At 44.2% G+C, this 21,557-nt stretch overlaps 2 protein-coding genes across 2 annotated transcripts; one reads left to right on the forward strand and one right to left on the reverse strand.

Moving 5' to 3' along the window:
- Positions 1 to 7,123: 7,123 nt before the first annotated feature.
- LOC136438880 (complement C1q-like protein 3) lies at positions 7,124 to 9,924 on the forward strand. Its single transcript, XM_066433899.1, has 2 exons — positions 7,124 to 7,382; positions 8,621 to 9,924. The coding sequence occupies exons 1-2, from the start codon at positions 7,202 to 7,204 to the stop codon at positions 9,175 to 9,177; spliced, it is 738 nt and encodes a 245-aa protein (XP_066289996.1). The 5' UTR covers positions 7,124 to 7,201; the 3' UTR covers positions 9,178 to 9,924.
- LOC136438879 (kelch-like protein diablo) lies at positions 9,872 to 14,519 on the reverse strand. Its single transcript, XM_066433898.1, has 4 exons — positions 14,071 to 14,519; positions 13,559 to 13,780; positions 12,512 to 13,030; positions 9,872 to 11,932 (listed from the first exon to the last, which is right to left on the reverse strand). Exons 1-4 carry the CDS (start codon positions 14,191 to 14,193, stop codon positions 11,096 to 11,098), a joined length of 1,701 nt encoding a protein of 566 aa, XP_066289995.1. The 5' UTR covers positions 14,194 to 14,519; the 3' UTR covers positions 9,872 to 11,095.
- Between the last annotated feature and the right edge of the window lie 7,038 nt (positions 14,520 to 21,557).

Consider the following 21,557-nt stretch of genomic DNA (forward strand, 5'->3'; position numbering starts at 1 on the left):
CTATGCACTCATTTTCACATGAGTGCAAGGAGAGGAAATTCGTGTAAAATGCTTTTCCCAAGGGCACAACGTCAACGCGGCATGTCAGAGGATTCTTGGGAACACGAACACCCCCCGCGTCACCGCACGATGTAGGATAAACACATAAGCAGGGGTCCGGCTGGGAAACAACAAACAGGCGAATTTTCACCGTGACTGTGAAGCGCTGATTTAATTATCTTGTCTGTCCCCCTGGCGGATTTCATGGCGATTTTCTGATGAGAGCCTCCCGCCGAGCGACGATGTCTGCGAATTCGGCTAGAACTAGCCTCTACCAGGCTCCGCGGATGGCTGAAAAATAGTAGAAATTGGCCAAATAGCTATAGAGTGAATAGTATGCAAAGGGAGTCGGCTATATACGGATGGGAGAGGATCCAATGTGTCATTCACGTGTAGGTCGCAAACTGTACTGAACTTCTATAGCGGACTTACTTCTCTGGCAGGTTATCCGTCTATTTGGCCAATTTCTACGATTTTTCCAGCGACCTATGGAGCCTGTTAGAGGCTAGACTAGAACAACAGACACGGAATCTGGCAGTTACATACAGACTATAAGTTCATATAGAAGAACTTTTAAAAAATGCACGACAATCGTGCACAGTACAATGTATGGCAACAACTATTAAACATAGTACAAAATTGAGGTAAAGAATAAAATTTAACACCCTAATTATTAATACAATAAGGGCTAGCATAAGTATTTCATATAGCGTTACAATCGAGTGGGTTTCGGTATTTTGTTCTAATAACAAAGCAGTCTTTTATATATTTACCCATTTTTTGCATATTGGGGGTTGTTGCATCAAAAAGGAGTGTCAAATCTAGAGAAGTTAGCTGGTCGAAAATACAAACTGTATTTTCGGCACGGGCTCCTCTGCTCTGGCATGTTCTGTCCATTTGGACAATTTCTACTACTTTTCCGGCAACCTATGGAGCCTGATAGAGGCTAATCCTCTTCTTCGTTTGTCATCCTCAAGTGTGGCGAAGCTTGGCGCCTTTTCAAGTACTTAGATAGAACTGGTAGTAGTGCATATGCTTTGCTACGGCTGGCGTTTTTAGCCAAGTATGGCGGGTCACGCCTACTCTTCTTAATGAGTGTGTTGGGCTCTTTTACGTGCAACTGGTTGACGCCTGACGCCGGAGGCTCCCTCATGCACGAGGCCGCTGGCTTTACGTCACCATCTAAAATGACGAATGCAATCCCTTACAACGTGTCCGAGCTGGGGCAGACCCTAATGGGTTAAAATTTAGAGTTAGCATCTAAATTAGAGTAGTCATATGTAATATTGTTAATTTTTCCTGTTACTTGCAATAGATTCGCCTTTGGGCAAGAATTTGCCGTCAACTTACTGTGCCCTCATTTCAAAATCTTCTCTTTTATATCAATGTAACCTCCTTTGCAGGCCCCCTAGGAACCAGGTTCTAATGCCGGGGACATCGTTTCTGCGCCTCTAGAAGGGACTTTGTGGGCGCCTGCTGAAAGCTTGCTTACTTGCTTAAGCAAGCTTTCAGTTGCTTATGTCGAGACCGGAAGGTCTCGAGTGGTGATGGCAGTCAATGTGGTTCTATCCCTCATCGCTTGGAGCAGACTATGAACTTGTCCACTTGAGCAGACTATGAAGTGCGACTGAAAGCAGGCCATCTGAAAATCGCGAATCAACCCGCTCTCAAAAATAAACACAGGCGCTCATATAGAAGGCATGAAACGGAGGCTGATAGAGCAATGCGGAAAAGTGGACACATTTATTTGCAAAGCCTCACAGAATACACATTCCTACAGGATGTGTATTGTGAAAATCTCATTGAGAAGATCTTCTCTACACATGTACTTGGCTGCTTTAAGCCTTACAAGGTGTGAAACGGTGATTCACACAAGGCTTACAGAAAGATTATCAACGAGGGAGGGAAGAAAGTAAAGAAAGAAGACTTAAAAGATAACCAAGAAGAACGAATAGCCGTAAGAACGAAAATGACGATAGGCAGCGAAAGCTGAAAATGTTCATATTCAAATAAAAGTTTGTTTGTTTTATTGTTTGTTTTATTTATTCGCACATAAAAAATAGAAAGTAACAATGAAATAATTAGAAGTACATGTACAATAAAAACGTGCAGGAGGGGGATGAAGCCTGAAAGGCTTATAGATGCCCTCCTCCTTTTAACTTAACAAATTTACAAAATGATAATATGAATATCGAACAAAGGTAATGACAAATGATGAAATAAACATAATGAACAACTATATAATGAAAAATCAAATACTGATAATGTAACACAGATTAAACGAAAGAAATTATTATTAACAAGGACCAGAAATATTTTTAGAAGTATTTTTAGAAGTGTAACAAGAATGTAAAATTGTAATAGAAATATACTGACTGTGTTATTCTTCCCGCCTACGTTAGAAAAGTAAAAACGTCCAACAAACATGTATATATGTTTTGTCATAAAAATGTGATTTTTGTAACAACGGTACAGCCAACGCTTCATGTGAAATCGTTTCACAAGCCTTTTTGCTAATCTTCCAGCAGATGAATCGGTTGGGTGTTACTTTGTTGGAATTTTGTGGCCTAATCTGCGTTTTAATAGCTCTCTCTAAAGAGCAGGCTATTTGGTGCTAAAAAGGTGGACTGCTAGATAGACGGAGCCTGAGTGTCATCCTAGTTAGTTCCAGGGCTCCCATACTCCCCATTGTTGGTGAACGGGGAGTATGAGAGCCTGGAACTTACTAGGATGAAACTCAGGCTAAGACAGACGAACTAAACGTCGGGGAAAGGCATGCGCAAAACGCCGAGCCGGATCCTTACATCTGCTTGGAGACGATGTGGTTGGCATTTACAGATGCATGAGAAGGGCTCGTTTCACGGCTGGTTTCAATCAGGAACCGAGACCCAAGTTCAACCAGCCCACAAATTGCGGCATTGCCTGGAACCGGACCACACAAACTGCTCGGTGGAGACTGAAAGAATATAAATCTTTCTATGCGTCCTTTGCCATCCCCTGGCGTTGCAGAAAGACTTACAATTCAATACAAAAGCTACCGTACGTACTGTAACAGCCAGGCGTTCGTCAGGTAGATAAACGAAAGATAATGGATGCTAAATGAGACGTCTGAACGTTACAAAACTAAGTAACTGTTGAATATTGAATGTTATTACCTGGCCGGGTGTCTAACTTTCATCAACGCAAGATTTACAATTGATAAGAAAGACGACATAGAGAAAGACTTCAAAAGAAAAAGTGATTTTTTTTGGGTTAATGTTTGTTACCTTGGTCGGGAGAAAATTAGCATCATGGCAATGTCGAATTTACCGAACTGCACATAATTTTTGTTTTCATATGTATGGTATGTGTGTATGTGTCGTTTCGAGAAGGTACAGTGTCCCTTATACGTACTGATTTGTTTGTTTGTTTGTTTGTGTGTTTGTTTCGCCTAACCGGTAAACCATACTTAGACGGTAGACCTAACACACCAGTTCAGTTGAACCCTGAGTACGAGCTGCGTACGACCGGAATGCAAGGTTCGCTCCACTCACACCTGGAAGAACCCCTACCCGTTCCATAAGTGTGATGGGTTCTTTAACGTGCTCGAGGTGTGACTCTCCTCAAACATCCAAACATACCATTCAAGAGGACGTTCCTAGCCGGAACTAGGTACTCATTTTCACCTTGTATTTCCCAAGGGCATAACATTGGAACGCAGCTTGGCGAAGTCCGCACGGTGCCGTGTTCCTGGGTGCATTCGCCCTCGCGATTTCGTGATGTCTTTATGGAAGCTACGCCAACATTGGCGCCTGTTAGGGATTCGAACCCAGAACCTTTATATCCAGATTTGTCCCATTATCTGGCGCTCTGGCCGCCGCAGATGTGGACTTGGGTCGCTAACTGGATTATGTACCTAACCCTTGTTGTTGTAACGATGTTCCGCTGGTTGTGATTTGTGCGGGGTCGGGGGAGGCCGAAGTGTTGATTGCTTTTTGTCGTAATCCTGTTTCTGCCACAAGGATTACTCGGTGTGGGAGGGGGGCTGGGCGCACGTTCCTCCGCAAGACTATATATAGACACCTGTTTTGTATCTGTTAAGTCCGGTCCTAGCCAAAAGTCATGCCCCTTCGTGGGTTAGGCATAAGACCATTAGTGTTGCTCTTCTTGCTACGGTCCTGACTGAAAAAAAGGGTCGGTACATAGGGATTCTCTTTTGTTCAAAGTGATCCAACAAATACACTTAAACAATCCCGTAAAACTGCAATGCATCAGGGCACTGGTATTATCAACATTATATTGTAATCATGCAGGTATATATTGTACAAACACAAGTATATTAATTAATTGACCAAAACGCACAATGTTTGCTACACACTTATAATTATAACATTAACTGTTGAAATATGGCACGTCTGGAAAAAAAGTTGCCAGACTACATGGAATTGTGCTTTGAATTTCATCACTCAGAAGGCAGATCGAGAGCTTTATGTCTCTTGCCGGCGGTCGGCCAAAAAGGAAAGGCTAGGTTCGGCAGATCACTTTTGCCAGGTGTGTCGTTCGTTCAGACCCTTGCATTGCCAAGTGGCACATAAGGCAGCAAGTTTCCTGGTAGTCTAGTTTCAGTAGCAGGGTACATTTTTGTAGGGAAGGGTTGCAGACGTGTGACGTGCTCATTTAACGTGCACCTCCTCGAACACGGGACCCTAATTTTACGCCCCTTCCGAAAGACGGATGCTGCCCAACCGAGATGTCCTGACCCAGGATTGAACCGGCGCCCCAGTCAGCAGTTTGAACCAGGAGCTCAACTGCGAGGCTGCTACCAGTTGAGCTATAGTATAGGGACATTCCTTTCTGCACGTGAATGTGTCCTACATACGACACAGTTCTGTTTCCCCGGCCCACAAGTCGTGCAAAAATCCACTGCGTCGAAGTCTGATATGCGTGTTTTCTTTTCTGTGTAATTCAGACGAAATGTTTTTTCCGGCGACCTCCAGTATGCGTGTGGTTCTTAAAGAAGTGGCCTTCGAGTTGATCTGCGATATTCCCCTGAAACTCGCTCCCACAAATCCTCGGGTATTTCATTCATTAATTCCCACCCGCCATAATTCCCGCCGTTGTTTCGACCGCCACCAAAGTCGTGGAATTTAGGCCCCGCGTTAGGATAGATGAATAGTGGTTGGTTCTGTTTATTCGACCAGGAAATTGGATTGTATCACAATGGGCACACCTGCACCTAGACCAGCAGGTAAGCCAGAGTTGCCAATAAGCCCATTGTGTCGTTGGAGAGCGTCAATCTTGAGGAGGAATTCCTTTCACACCTGTCCTAACGACAGGTAAGACGTTACCAAGGACAGGTAACGGGACCCGCCTTCTTTTTCAGGTCAGCGCACACCCAAGAGAAAATATCTCAGGAGACAAAATTGTTGTTGTTTTTCATCTTGTAGTACCTGGTGGCGCATAGGTCAGCAGGTTTCCTTGCTGTTTCTGTTTGGGTTGATAGCCCTCCCCTTTTAATGTACTGGAGGCACCTCCTTGAACATTGGACAACCCTTCTACGTCCTTTCCAAGAGACGATGCAGCCCCAACCGATATGACCTGACCCCGGGACTTGAACCGGGGTCCCCCTGTTACCAACTAACTGGAACCAAGAGCTCCACTGTGAGGCTGCTACCAGTTGAACTATAGTGACATCCTATGAGACAAAGACTACAGTCTAGATACAAAACAACTTTTCCTCCTCCAAACTGCATTTAACTTTCTCCCTGCTGACTAATCCCGAGACCAATAGAGAATTGAAAGATAAACGGTTTCTTCAATCTGCTGAAGGTTAAGATGAAATTGTAGCACCAGTTGGACGGTCATACAGTCATACAGTCACAACAAGAAATCTAACATCTCATACCTCTGCGGGAACAATCTTGCACACACACCAAGACAAACAAACAAACAAACAAACAAACAAACAAACAAACAAACAAACAAACAGTAAAGAGTACATCCAATTTCACAGAGGAATAACATTCATTGCTCAACAATTCTTAAAGATATAGAATTGGTTCTGTCTTTGTATTGATGGTACTTCTGTGTATTGATTCATTTGTGATTTATGTCTGATCATTTCTTTTTAACATGTTTATATGTTCATATGCTATTGCGATGGCAGAAAGCAAAATGGATAAAGATACAAAGTATGGCAACGTGTTATGCTTAAGAATAATCCTAGTAAACTGATGTGTCTACAGAAGACTATACTTGTACAGTCTTTGATGCAATTTCTAACACGATGTATTTAGTTTATTTATTTAATTGGTTGACTACCAGATAATTGAATTCCCCAAGAAGGAATGTTTAGAAATTATTTTTGTCTGTTTTAATTAAATTAGTATATTTAAGTAAACACCACACAGGCCCAGGTCAAAATGTACTTATGATTTTCTTTTACCATCACGACTAGCATGGCGTTTCGTATAATTGAAACGAAAGTGTATTGTGCTGGAGAATGTGACACCTCATTTGTAATGATCACGCTTATGGGTATGCATGCGTTTTCTAGTTTTGCGTGATTTCTTGCCTTTCAATCATACCTTTACATCATGGATCACATTCCAATGATAAAGTCATGAGTCGAACAATTTCAATGTCAGTCACTCGACAACGGTCTCCGTTAAAAGATCTATTCTACGAAGCGAGAAGAGGCCAAATTCACGTAATAATAAGACTAGTGCTGGCTAGCTTACCATTGTATATATGTATTTGCAAACTGTGACATTTTCTGTTGTAACCTGTACTGAACACAGTGGGTATGTGTATACAATAAAGGTCTTCATTCAATTATCTAACTGTACACTGTTTTACGTTTGGCACTCGAACACGACTAGTACAAAGGGTTCTTTCAACTCATCGTTCCGTCCATTCTGTGCACGTTTCATTTGGACGGTTGGCAAAGTCGGCAGAACTGTTCAAACTCGGATGGGTGCCACGAAATCAGAACTGTTGAATGATTTGATAGATTGCGGAGTCAGCGTAACATGACGTTTTGGAGGAAGATCAACAAAAGAACAAATCAAAGCCCCACCACCCTCTAGGCCTGGTACCGCTGCCAATCCGTACAGACGAAATTTCTGTACAAAAAAGGATTTTTGCACCACTGCCAGTTCACTCTGGACGCTAGAGTCTCAAAATGGCTAAGATGTGGCTACTTTTAACGCTTGTCAGCTGCCTCGTATACAGCAACGTGTCTTCAGCAGTGGATGAGAGGGACGAAGACGGATTCTGTTCCCGACAGTTCAACAACAACCAGAACATCACGGTGGTGGCCGCGCCCGGACCCGTCGGACCAAAAGGGGACATGGGACCCAGAGGTTAGTTAGTTAAAATCCTCCCACACCATAAAGTGTATAGGGCGGTGCCCATCTCCGTTTCATAGCCATGGGCCACACTGTGGTGACATCATTGCAGCAGGGGGCTAGTCCACTGCCATTGGAGTGTGTTTAACTTCCATACTGTTTCAGAAGTATTACCATTTTTATAAAGTCTTTGGTATGACTCAATGCGCCTCTTGTCCAGAGGTGTCCTACCCGGGGCTTGAACCCGGGCCTTCTGGTCCAAGTAATTTGAACCAGATGTGGCAAGTGACAGAAGCGCAGACCATTACACCACAAGTACACCCCGGGACCCAGAGGTAGGTCACTTAATCTCCGAAAAGATGTTGGGGTGACACCGACAGATCGTAACGTTTTTACTGCCGCTTTACTGACAATACCTGCTTGCCTCCTGTAACCCTCTTCACTCCGGCCAAAAAACTGCTTCGTCTTCACCGTTCCGCTTCGCCCCTGCTACAAATCTGCTTGGTCCCCATCTTCAGCTTTACCCGCCCACCAATGGGGCGCTGCCCATAGAAAGTAACAGTAACGAAATCTTATAAGTAGCCGTGAGACCTTTGTGGCGTTGTACATGTCCTTCCCAGTCGAGAGACTTCCTGAAAATACGTACGAATTTCAGGTGAATCTCTACACTGGGAAGGATTTGTACAACGCTAAAGTCTGCGGATCATGGGTGGGTACTGGTAGTTGCCAGAGAAGCCCGGCAGTCAGAAAACGTGACGATCTTCCACCCAACATCTGCTTGGAGATTACGAAACCGTGGGAGGCAACAGAACAGGGTGGAGATAACCAGTATATGTTTAGCCTCTACCAGGCTCTAGAGGTGGCTGGGAAGAGTAGAAATTTGACTAATAGACAGATAACATCCCAGAGGAGTTAGTTGCCAGTTTGCACAGTTTGCCACCTCAGGAGAAAGTAGTACAGCACTGATAAGGCGCCCATTCCACTAGACGGCGATCGCGCTGCGACCTCGCTGCGACCTAAATCAGATTTGTGTAACCCTCCATTTTATAATTGGAAGATCATGCAAAATGTAAAAAGACTGAAAAGACAACAAAGCACACAAAGCGGAAAAAGATCAGTTTCATCTATGAAATTCATTAAGTCGGTCTGTCAAAGCAGTCGCATCGCGGTCGCAGCGAGGTCGCCGCCCTAGTAAACAACGATCATAACGGTACTCGATTTTACTGATCTGTACATTTTTCACAATTCTCAAGGTCACGCCGGAACGCCAGGTACGAGAGGTGTGCGAGGTGCGCCAGGTAAACTGGGTCCGGCCGGACCGAGAGGCGAGAGGGGAGGAAAGGGTGAACGGGGGCCGGCAGGTGAGAGAGGAGCACCTGGTACCAGCCCACCTGCTCCAACCGTCGTGGCGTTTTCCGTGGCGCGAACGACCGCGCTTTCGAAACCGTCGTTCGACACGGTGTTAACGTATGACATCATCCTTAGCAACGTAGGCGGGGCGTACAGCTATGAAACGGGGAAGTTTGCGGCCACAGTCGGAGGCGTCTACTTCTTCACGTTCACAGGAATGACACAGAATCCAATCAACAGCAACTACTACATCCGTCTGATGAAGAACGGACAGAAGATGGTGGGTTTGCACGAGAACAACGGGGCGCAGGCGCAGTACCAGGCAAGCAGTAACAGCGCCATCTTGGTGCTGCAGGCTGGGGACGAGGTTTGGGTGGAACTGGACAAGAGCGGTCGCACTTTGTTTAGCAACGTCAACAGATTCCTGACGTTTTCCGGGTTCCTCATCCACGCAAACTGAGGCGGTCACATTTGTCGGACGATATTTTTGGTAGTAGGATTTGCAGCAAGGCCATGTCAGAACCTACTCTCTAAGCAGAGGTTCGGCAAACGGCTTGGCGACATAAAGAAAAGGGGACAAAATAGAAAACCTGACAAAAGTTTAAGAACACGTCAAGATCCTATTCGTTGGTGACGCGACTCTCACTAAAACACTTTACTTATACTTAAAAAAAAGATAATTACGTTAGTTTTTTTCTCATTTCTAATCTTCGTTGTGAATCGCTTGTACTTGAATACATTGCTCTGTCGCCAGACATCACTACTACGATTAGAAATAGGATGTATATTGCTATGGTACCCGTCGGGGGTGTAGTCCCCCCGGGCCCCGAAGCCACAAATTGGTCCCGGTGGACTGCCGGGTACCGGGAGGTAACGTTACCTCCCGGTGTTCGCACGGAGTGGAAAATGAAATACGTTTCGTTTGTAAGTTCCCTCGTTATGAGACTGGAAGAAACAGGCTTTCATTAGCTGCCTCCAAAGAAGATGCCCTCCCCTAGCAATGTACGTAGAAAACATTTGATAAACCTTTGACTATACATTTTCTTTTACCCCTTACGTTATCGTATATTTGTGTTCCCTCACAATAAGCCTTTGGGCATGAGTTTGAAAATAAAGAATCAATTAATTATAAAGAAACTATAACATTCAACACAAATGTTCGAGAAAGTTTATTTCAATACACAAGAGGTTAACATGATACAAAACAGTTGTTTGTTTTTGGTATTTTTTCTGTTGTAATTTTTTGGGAAGTCACGATAAACAACGACTTTACAAGTCGTCCGAACATTCCTGTCAGATACCTTTTGTATAGTATATTATACAGACCCTATCTTTCTATTTTCCTTCGCACAGTAACGTGTAATGAACAAAACCCCCCTTTTCACCGCGACCATTAGGCGACCAAAAATTTGTTATAATCAGTAGTTCAAAAGAATTTCGTTGCTAAAGGAGTGTATTTTGTAGGTTTTCTGCGTTTTGTTATCTTTCAAATGATACTTTTACACCATGGGCCATGTTCCAATTATAAAGACATTAGTCATACATATCCAATGTTGGTCGCTGAACGGTCGCTCAAGGGTCTCCGTCCGGTGGAAAGGGGACCTAAACTCGGTTTCCCCTGTGAAATTTACTCAGATCTTTCCATGGCTAACGGCTGACTTTGTGCCAGGCATCTTCTTTTCCCAAAGTAACTCAGTGAATCATTCTGTTGCACTTTGCATTGTTTGTGTGTGTCGCGGTAAACAAGACGTCTACATTGTTCCCGCCAGCTAGCTTTTGTCCGACTCTTTTTCGACCCTTCTTTCTTTTCTGTTTTCTTCTTATTTTCTGTCATCCCATATTCAGAACATTAAAAAAAAAAAACTTTCCACTAGATGGAAAACCATAGAGCGACAGTCCCGCGACCAAATGTCTTATGTCTTCATAATTGGAACATGAACCATGATGTAAAAGTATGATTTAAAAGACAACGAAACGCAGATAAAATACAAAATTCACTCCTTTTTCACTGAAATTCGCTTGAACTATAACTGATATTTTTGGTCGCTCAATGGTCATCTCTTTGGTGGAAAGGGAATTCGGTTTCTCTCTCGTTAAGAAGGTAGTCCAATAGCCTTTTTGAGGCCGAAGGGGCAGTAGATTGTTGTCCAATGTGTCTATGGCACGGTATTGGAAGGCGGAGCCCATCCCTCTCCTTCCACTGCCTTTTACCTCCCCAATCGAAGTCAGGTACCCATTCAGTTTACACCTGGGTGGAGTGAGGAAAGTCGTGTGAAGTGCCCTCCCAAGGGCACAACGTCGGTGGCATGTCAGGGGATTCGAACACAGGACCACTGGGTTCTAGATCTGCGTCAAACACCCTCACCCTCGTTTTAGATTTACTCAAATCTTTCCACGGCTAAGGGCACGACTTCGTGCCACACGTCTTGTTTTTCCCAGATCTCTCTCCAGCCGTACATGTCGGTGGGAAACACCTGGTCGGGCAGGATCCGGACTCCCCCGTCAAAAACGCGCCGTCCGACGATGAAGAACACTTTACTCCCGGCTTGCACTGCGCCGGGGGAGACCAGCGATTGGTCGACCTTCGACCAGGCTCCAAACGAGTTTCCGTACGAATAAACCTCAACTACTGACGCGTTACAAGTACCATAGTCCCCGGAAGTTACGCACATCTTCCCATTCGCTACAAAGGCTATCGTTTTAGAGTGAGCTTTAGTCGTGGAACTTTTGATGTCCCACTTGTTTCTCTTCGGATCGAACGCCTCAACGGTGTTGGATGATTCCATGTCCTTCGTTCCCCCTATGGCATACAAGTGACCCATGTAGCTGACTAATGCTATCCCCGTCCTTGGCTCGTTCAGTGGCGCTATCCACTGCCAATGTCCTGTTGATTTATCGTATCTCTCGCTTGTGGTGGCACTGATAGCGTACAAGAATCCGTCATGGAGGCAGAGCTGAGAGTCCGGGTTCGGCCGGATCATGTCGGGCAGCTTTTCCCAGCTCTCGTTCCCAAGATCTAGGCTGAAGATCTCTTTCTCGCACCGGACGACCATGAATCGCCCGTCCAAGATGGCGGAGCTGCCAACCGGGTGGATGGAGGGAGGTTTGACTTGTTTCAGGGTGATCCACTGGCGCGAGTCCAAGTCGAAGTACTGCGTGTTGCCCATGTCGCTGTAGCAGAAGCTGCTGTGGTCGGTGTTGAAGGCCACCAGGACCTGGTGAGGTGACAACAAACGGAAATAGAATGAAGAATGAACGCAATTTCGGAGGTCAAAGTAAACACCGTATTAAGTTAGAAAGATAGCAAATGATATTAGCTAGTTGTGAATGAATCAGGCATTTCTTTTTTTAAGCCAAATGGATCCAAATGTGATTATTTCAATACAGGGATCAAACTTTACCTCGTTATACATGTAGAATATTCACACAGCATGCGGTATCTACCCGATTTGAAAGTCAATATAATTATGTATTTAGTCTTAGGCCAAACGGCACGCTTTCGAGTCTTGACGTTTTTCCACAAGGACTCTTTTCGTGTTAAAGGTACTCAAGGTAGAATTTTAGGGCATACTATTATTCTGAAAATATCCTGCATAATAAAATCTTAGTGCTATGAATATTTCCACTGTATTACAGACTCTTTTTAGCACATTTGCATCATTACTTCATATTACCACCGTTAACAAACATCACAAAAATAACCCGCACCAAGGTCTCCTTATTTTTGGTGATAGCAGTATGTACACGCTAGCCCAGTGTAAACAAATATATCATTTACAGCAGTTGCTGCTTACATTGGATGTCCCTCTAGGACGGTCGTACTCGAAAGACATGGAGGGACGAAACTCTTGCGGCAGGTAGTGGTACTGCACCGCCGTGTGACACGCCTCCTTCAGTCCGGGAAAACAAGTGTCGTTTGCCAGGGTTGGGCTCGTCAACATGTCTTTTGGTATCAGCCCAAACCGCACATTACTCAACAGCGAGGTGGTGTACTGCCCTCTGTCGCCCGGTAGGTGGCGCACCCAACGCAACACCGCTTCGAGAACGGCGAACTCGCTGGGCGCGCAAAGGTCGTCCCTCTCCAGCATCGCTCCAAGCCATTCGGCGTTCACGAGCTCAACGGAGTCTTTCAGTTCCATCATGGCGCAGAAGTTCCTGGCGAAGAGGTGCAGCAGGTCGTCCTGGAAGCCCGACAAGTCAGGGTATTTCTCCGCGTACACCGTCAGCTTCCAGAAATATTTTTTCAAGGTCGCCACCTCCTCCATCATGACGGATTTGACGAAGTCGCAGCACTTTTTCAACGCAGCGGGTGCCTGTTAGAAACGGTTACACCAAATCGTTAGTCATTTGTATTCAGGAGACATTCAAACTAAACGAAATGTGCAATTAAAGCAATCTTGTCGAGTGTGTATGGGCAAGAAACTCTATCGAACCAAAGGAGGGTCTATAGAACCTTATTGGTTCTATTGTGGTTCTATAGAACCTACTGCAGGTTCTATAGATCCTCATTGGTATATTGAAGTATAGCCAGCTACTACGCAGATGTATGGTATGTTTTGAGGCGTTTTATACTCCAGTTGCCTTATGCATATCATAAAGATAATACGACCGTAAAAATGACAGGCCTGTGCAACACGTCTGCTTGAAGACTAAGCAAAATTACTGTAAATCGTGAAATATTCGCAGTGGTTTTATGTTAAAAAGATTCAATCACCCCGCTCTGTCTTGCATTGCATTACCACGGTTATTTAAACCGCGAACTTCAAGCAACGCGAACCTAAAACACCGCGAATGCCTCCTTTCTCCTCCTACCGTTAAATCAAATCAATTCACGTAAGTACCTGTATATGGTCCGCTGCGGCGAGCGTTTCCAGAACATTTTCCTGCGTCAGCCCCAGATCTGAGGACGGGTCGTACGCGTACGTGAGAAGACGCCCCATCACGTCTGACGTAATGCTGTCGTCTTGCAGGTACACGACGTCAGATGACGCCTCCTGCCAATGCGGACCGTCAAACATCGTCCGGAAGAAATCACTGAACACCACCAGGATGGTTTTGTGAGCCTATTTGAGAGAGTGATAACAAAGGCGTCAATAGAATAGAAATTTCAACAGGAGTTGAAAAACAAGCATTCATTTGCAACCATTTTAGCTGTTCATTTGATTATTACATAAGCTGTTATTACATGTATATACCCATCATTTGTGCTGTAGTTAGCGTTGAACTACAATTAGCACTCTGTTAATCATCAGAATTATATTTCTACTATTGTACATTGAACAAAATTCACAAGATGTGATATAAACAAATCGCTCAGCCCGGTTCAAAGTACTTTACCAATTTAAAAAGTTACCTGAAATTTGCGATGACCGTCCACGATGACCGTCACGTCCGTAAACGTGCCCTGTTCTTGCAGGGACTTCAGGTTGAAGAGTGGATGCCGGTCGGCGCCGCGATCAGCGACGATGGCAGACATGGTACGTACTGACTGCTGGTCCCCCGCAGGCCCGGCCTTTTACGTGGAAAGCCCGGTATAAACAGAGATGACATTACTAAGGACACGGCTAGTTTCTAAAAGGAGAGATACAGGCTGCATTCGTCAAGGCCGTTTGAAACCGGACGCGTCGCGATGTCTGTTGGTATGGATGCTGTCCCGAAAACTAGGTGCATTTCCTCGAGGATAGAAATAGATAAAGCTCGTTATAATGATGCACAAACCACCTACTCGGACACGATGTGCTACGTGCCAAGAAAATGTCGAAGATGAGCTCCACTTCCTATTGACATGGAAAAGCTAATGAACTTGAACACATGTACAATGATATATTTTCTTTAAATAATGTCCTTACTCCACCAATATTTCCTTGTACTTAGGCTAATATATTTGAAGCGCTTTACACAAAGGAGATTGTACTACACCTGCATTTCCTACTCAAACATTTAATGTAGATGATGCCTCCTGTGCATTTTGCTTCAAATACTTTTTATACTTATGTCATTTAATTTCCCTAGATACAAAATAGCGCAGATATGTGACTTGTTACTCTTACTGTGGAATGAATTCGAATTTATCACTCGAGGAAAGTTCAAGTTTAGAGTTTAAAGTTTACACCGTTAAACACGCTGACAGTCGAAGTGAATTCTGCTCATCTGACCCTTAATTGATAAGAGGGAGAGAGTGATGTTGATTAGTTGACAAATTGAGCTATTCCAATTTCAGTGACAAATGAAAAACGAATGCTCCGAAAACGTGACGTCAGAGTGTGTGTCTCCGAATACGGGACAGAATTTATTCGTATAAACAAGAATCAGGTTTCAACATCACGACATTTTGATCTCTGTCCTCTTTCAAGGACAGTCAATGTGAAGTTCTTTACTGCATTTGGTTCTTCTTTCGGTTATTTTAAGTACATTTACCCAAAATCGTAATGTCTACGAATGAAACGTTAAGACTACTTTGTTCAATCAGTTCTCACACAGAATGTGGTCAGTAATTTTGTTATTCACAGTTCACTTATTCGAAACGTAAGCGATAGTGCATGTAGATGACGAAATGCCTTGCGTCATCAGAACTCCAAAAATGTGTCTGTCTTTGTAGTTTAAATGCCACATGTGTTCATGAATCAACCTTCAGACGACAGGCCGTCAATAAGGCATCTCACAGTTCCAGTGCCGCCGGGGATATGCTACGGTCACAATTCCCACCCGGGGCCCGGCCGGGCAGTTTGCGGGAACGAAAAGTATGATATAAAAGACAACAGAAACACACAAAAAGGTGCAAAAATTAAAATTCGATTGCTATGACCTAAACAAGAGTTCGGCAACCCCATACTCTCGCCAACTAATATAAATGCATTTAAGTTCGCGTGGTTTTTATTTCGCGGTAGGGAGGAAATGGAGTGTTCACAGTGGTTTTAAGTTCGCGTTTGAAACAATAGTAGCGCTACTATAGTCATAGGTGGGCAAAAGTTTCGCGGTGGTTTTAAGTTTGCGCTGAAAGTTCATCGCGAAAACCGCGAACATAAAACCGCCGCGAACATTTCTGCATTTACAGTATATGAATCATGGATTATATGCCACTTAACAAACATAACATTAATCTTTTAGGAATTAGTGTTGCTTAGCGTCTGCTATTAAGTAGCACGGGTGCCTCATAATAGACCGATCCTGTCGAACACCATATCGAACGAATAGAAGACCCATAGAACCCCCTATTCTATTCAGCCCACCTCCGTCAAAAACAGCGTTGGCGGGGCAGAAATGGCACGTGTGAAGCAGGTTACGTGTATCTGGGACAGGTTTTCCACTGTATTGGTTGAATGCATGCTCAGAACAAAAACGAATTTAAAAAGAAAATAGATCGGGCACTCAAGGAGAGGAAGCTTGTACCACATGCTGACTACTACAAAGTCCGCTAGCGCAGAGTTTCGTATCTTCAGTTACTGGTGTGTGAAACTGGTTAACTTGAAAGTGAACAGGGAAGTAAAAGGATGCATTTTAATTCTTAGTTACTAAATACCATACAGCTGTTATGCATGCAGTCAATACAGTGGGAACCCTGTCACAGATATACGACCCCTGTTTTACACGTGCATCAGCTGCTTGTCAGAAACTGGGCGCTGATGTCCACCGACAAGGGAAAGCTATGCGGCGCATACCGCTTTAACATTGACCGAAAACATTACGCTCTCACCGCAACTTTACCTACCCCCACCTTGAACAACTCTACCCGGTGGATACAGCCTTCAACAAAGAAGACATAGCATTCTTATTTGGCCCGCTCTGAAAGGGTTTCAGCGCCACAAAAGCTAAACCGAAGTCAGTGGCATTATTTTCAACCTAGCCACGGCGACCATGTTTGGTCCGTCAAACCCTGTTTTTGACGGAGGTGTTCGAAATCGAACAGGGGGCGTGGCTTTGGGATCGGTCTATTACTTCGTTTTAAAATCTCTTTTCCACAGAATAGAGGTGTACAGTAGGAGACTGCAAGGCGAGTTGACGTATTGTTTGTTTGTTTGTTTGTTTGTTTGCAACCAAATTGTAAACGCAGCCCATACATTTATGTCGAACTAGCGACATGAACGATATTTTGTCAAAACAGACACCTGTGCATGGTGATGCGTTGCGTGCGACAGGCCAGCAGTAAGACAGTCACCAGTTGCATGCTGGGAGAGTTCCGAGACAACCACAAGACCAGGGCAGAGTTTGTCAAACTGGCACGTGACTAGAAAGTAACCGCCATTAACATTAATCACTATTTTACAGACGACGGCTGGTTCGTGCCCGATCCCAAAACCCTCGACCCTTACAGTTTCGAGCCAGTGTATGAGGGGTCTTCTGAGCCTTAGAGGTGACGAAGACGACGAAGCTTCTTCCCGTTTTGGAAACACAACGTGACGACAAAGGTACAGACGATATTTTCAACATAAACGTATCGTGACGAGTTACTCAAAGTGACCCTTGACAAGTGTTCATACAGGTCGTCTGACAAACAGCTCATTATCCCAGATAGGCCCGGGGTCCGATCTGGATTATCTCAAACATCCGTTTTGGATACGTCTGTAAGACTTTATAAAAAACAAACCTCGGCCCTTACTTAAGTTACAGTTTCGAGCCAGAGAATGAGGGGTCTTCTGAGGTGACGAAGACGACGGAGCTTCCGTTATGGAAACATAATGGGACGACAAGGTACACGCGACTAGGAGTAGTCTGTATAAAGCAAACTGCAGCTGCCCGGGACTTTTATGGCCCCTACCTGGGCTGACCGGTTACGGGCTGCTGCTATAAGCGCGATTGAAATCAGGCTAACTTTAGAGCAAGGACTGTTCTTGCTGAGGACTTCAACCAAGACCTACAGAATTGGGACTCAGTTGCGGTATTTAGGAGGATACGCCCCATTTGGTCAACATGCTCCATTGACCTAGATACAAAACTCCGCCTCTATATACGCCCCGACCAATCAAACCACGTGAATCGCATTGAAACTCAGATTCGTATCAGCCATTTCCCGACAAATCCCTTTCTAACTTGCGTTAACGACTACATCTGACGAAACAAACTCACCAGTGAGATGGTGGAAGGTGTCAGCTTTCCAAAGATGTTTTCAGATGTCCTGGCTATAGTCGGCACACTAGGAGTGCAAACAACGAACGTTATTAGCAGGACCTTTCTTCAGAAAGCTCTCCAACTCACTGTTCTGGTTTACGTTGAGAGCATAGGCTTTCTGTTGGTATTCCCAGCAATGTACATCTTCAACACTCCGAAGTGGAACCTGGACATTTATGTGGTTGGCGTATTGTCAGCCCAGGCCATCACGTATACCCTCTCCATTGTTTGTTTGTATCGGAGTTTGAAGATACAGAAGGCGAGCACGGTGGAGATTTTACGTGGACTGTCGGTGGCGTCAGCTTATGGTTTCCAGTACTTGATACTTGGGTTTGTCGCGTCATTAATGGAATATATCGGAGCTGCAATCATAATTGTATCCATTGCCCTCGTGGCTGGACATAACTGGTATAAGACCTATCAAAACGATATTCATGAGGTTGAAGCACAAGCAACAAGGGTCAGTAATGTCAGCGCCACAAAGAATATCTATGATATAAATGTGACGGTGGATTCAAGGTTTCTACCTTGGCTAAATTGGCCTTTTGACTTTCCGTTGTTTTCCAATGAATGAATTAAGAAAGAACTGTAGTTGTACTAAATATTGATTGCTGGGCATGAAAGAATTCTAAATATGACCTTTTGAACCATATGGATAACATCATCAAATCTAATTGCCCTGTTATTTTTTTCTAAGAGGAAGTGACAGCACATTGGCTATGATTCTCTGAAACGCAGACAGGGGTACCAAGATAGCAGAGGATAAATTGATGATACATATAACTAACAAGATTATGTCTAACCAGTACGAAATCGTATTGGTGCACCCTTATGTTATGATAGCAGACACAAATAAAAACAGACAACCATGAACTTTCAACTCAATAAGTGCTTCTTCAAAAGAACACTTCACAACCCCTCTTCCATATAACTATTGGTATTGCTACCTTTCTGAATTGCAGTTATTCCTCAGCCAAATACGACTTTAAACAACAGTCACAAATTCATGTTCATACTTATGTCAATACAAATGTATACGCGTAGTACATTTCTATACTCCAGACAGCAGTGCAATGAATGCTTAAGACATAATCTGGGAAAATGGTCTTAAGAAGTAAACAAACATTAGGATGCATAATGTTGCTAGTCAAGATATCAGCAGAGCTATATAGCTTTTCTGAAGTAATGAGACCCTATCATGACACGATAGCAGTGATTACAATTTAGGGTAAAGATCACCTATCACACAATGGTGCTAACCCTTGCTTACATGACTAAATTCCCAACCAAGGTCTGGAGAAGGCTGTGAGGTCATGGTCGGCTATGTGTGGCAGGGGCTTAAAGGTAACCAAAGCAATATTAGGGCCCAAAAAGCTGAAATCTTTATGGTAGTGACATTTACTAACATTGTTTAACACATTTTCGTAATAACTTCATACTTTGAGCATCTTACAACCGCGCAAAATCGTGTTGTACGTACGATGATCCCTAGCCTGTATTACACAAGCTCTCGGCCGGAGGTTACTGCCCCCCACGGGGGCAGTAACCTCCGGCCGAGAGCTTGTGTAATACAGGCTAGATGATCCCCTTTAGTTTCACGAGCCTACAAAAACTCCGGCCACGATTTTCAGTGAGTTCTCACATCGCGACGACATGATATTATTGCATAATGGACGTCGCGATACATTGTGATAATCGTGCCCTAATATTGATTGGGTTTCCTATAAGTAATCCCTCGGTCCCCAATATATCGATTTCACAACGATAACTAGTGATTGACAGCAGCGTTTGAAGTTTTTGCATGTACAGAACATTTTCACGTGACGTCATATGGACGCCAACATCTCACGTTCATGCAGTCAAAGTGGCCGCCGTCCAGGGCTTCCGGGTGATCATGATCCCATTAAACTTGGGGAAATAGGGTCAAATCTAAGCAAAGAAAAACAACCAGTAAATTCCATGTGTTTCTCCATCGGAATGTTTTAATTGGTTTTGAGAACTACATTCAGGGACTTTACCCCGATCTAAGCCCTAAAAACAAGAAAGTTTTGAAATGCATGATGATGACAGGCTGTCTGTTGTGAGTAAACATGTGTCACTCAGGGTCAGCAACGTTTACAGCAATGACCCCGATCTTGCCAGGTAAAACAACATCATGCTGTGTTTGCTTTGTCTGTAGACCAGCCAAGGCAACTTAAACAGGTGCGTCTCACTTGTCTTATGACCGACTGAGGCATCTCTCAACTCTATTCAGTGTTTCCTTTGCCCAAGGACCAGGTAAGACACCTTACAAGTGGCTGTAGTGTGTTTTCTATGTCTATGCAAGGAGTTTCACGGTATCTCCATATGACCTCCTTGGTCTAGGGAACCGGCATTGCACTTTCTAGGCAAGCACATATGACCAGTTGTTACACAGGTACTTTCTTGACAGAAAATATTAAGTACCTTATAAGAAGAACTTTATTACGCGACAATTATAACAGCCTACGGTACAATGTATGGCAACTTACGAATTACATCAGAGCTAGGCGCGTTTCCTGTGGCTAAGGACAAGTTGAGGTACCTTACAGGTGAGTCTCCCAACATCAAGTGATCTTCTGATCCGTTCAAGATAATCTCTATCAGTTATGCGTGCATTCCTTTTAATTATAATGTTCCTTTTCCCCGAATGCGGACAGGATACGACAGTGCTACATAAACCTTGAAATTTATTTTTAAAAAACCATCGTGTTCGTTTCAGCTACGGTCCATTGCGATTCAAACCATGTCCTCCATGTGAACCCTGTTGGAATTAGGTCAAAGAAAGGTCAGATTCGTTTATTGCAGACAATTTTACAGACGACGACTGGTTCGTACCGGATCCCAAACCCGTGACCCTTACAGTTTCGAGCCAGAGTATGAGGGGTGTTCTGAGGTGAAGAAGACGACGAAGTTTCTTTCCGTTTTGGAATAGGACCACAGTTCACCTACCTTGGCAACGACGGCGACGTAGAGCAAGACAACAGAACTGGGAAAGCAGCTAGCTGCGGTATTTCGGAGGATTCGCACCATTTGGTCAACTAGCACCGTTGACCTGGATACAAAGCTCCGACTCTATATTATAAACAGCACAGTCCTGCCCATGTTACGAGGGAAGAGGAATAGAAACGCTCGCATAACTTAGTGCCTTTTTTGCCTGTATTATTAGGAACTACATGCGATTTTGTATTAATTCTAAAGAAATACTATAAATGGCCGTAATACCCGCCTGTGTTGTTGAGTAACCCTTTAACGTAGAATTGACAAGAACTCGACTGATGAATTTTCTTTCGCCCACAGATACAAAATATTTCACATCATGGGACTTCTGGAGCTTTTCCGGGCCGGACAAGGGGTCTTTTTTTCTCTCATAGCAGCCGTTGGATTCTCGGTTTTCCCCATCCTTGCGAGGCTGGCGGCCAGCGCAGGGGTTCCCGACTTCCAGGTCGTCTTAGTGAGTGAGCTCACGATGGCGTGTGTCAATATTCCTCTGTGCATCATGTGTAGAGCACCGCTGAAAGGACAGACTTACAAGAAAACGTTGAGTTTTCTCGGCATGGGCGTTGTGAGGGTCTGCTCGACAACGATGAAAATTCTGTCGTACTTGTACATTCCACCGGCAGCCACTATCGCCATCAGTAGTGGATGCAGTCCTCTCTTCGCCGTTGTCCTGTCCTGGTTGGTACGAAAGGAACGGGCAGGCTTGATCAACATCGT

Source organism: Branchiostoma lanceolatum, chromosome 7, assembly GCF_035083965.1.
Source record: "Branchiostoma lanceolatum isolate klBraLanc5 chromosome 7, klBraLanc5.hap2, whole genome shotgun sequence".
NCBI classification, from domain to species: domain Eukaryota; kingdom Metazoa; phylum Chordata; class Leptocardii; order Amphioxiformes; family Branchiostomatidae; genus Branchiostoma; species Branchiostoma lanceolatum.

Bases quoted from the DNA above. Each gene is read 5' to 3' on its own strand.
- LOC136438880 (XM_066433899.1), top strand. From the start codon at position 7,202: ATGGCTAAGATGTGGCTACTTTTAACGCTTGTCAGCTGCCTCGTATAC. The intron at 7,383-8,620 runs GTTAGTTAGTTA...ACAATTCTCAAG, and splicing joins AGGGGACATGGGACCCAGAG to GTCACGCCGGAACGCCAGGT.
- LOC136438879 (XM_066433898.1), bottom strand. From the start codon at position 14,193: ATGTCTGCCATCGTCGCTGATCGCGGCGCCGACCGGCATCCACTCTTC. The intron at 13,781-14,070 runs GTAACTTTTTAA...TCTCTCAAATAG, and splicing joins ACGGTCATCGCAAATTTCAG to GCTCACAAAACCATCCTGGT. The intron at 11,933-12,511 runs GTAAGCAGCAAC...TCACCTCACCAG, and splicing joins GTCCTAGAGGGACATCCAAT to GTCCTGGTGGCCTTCAACAC.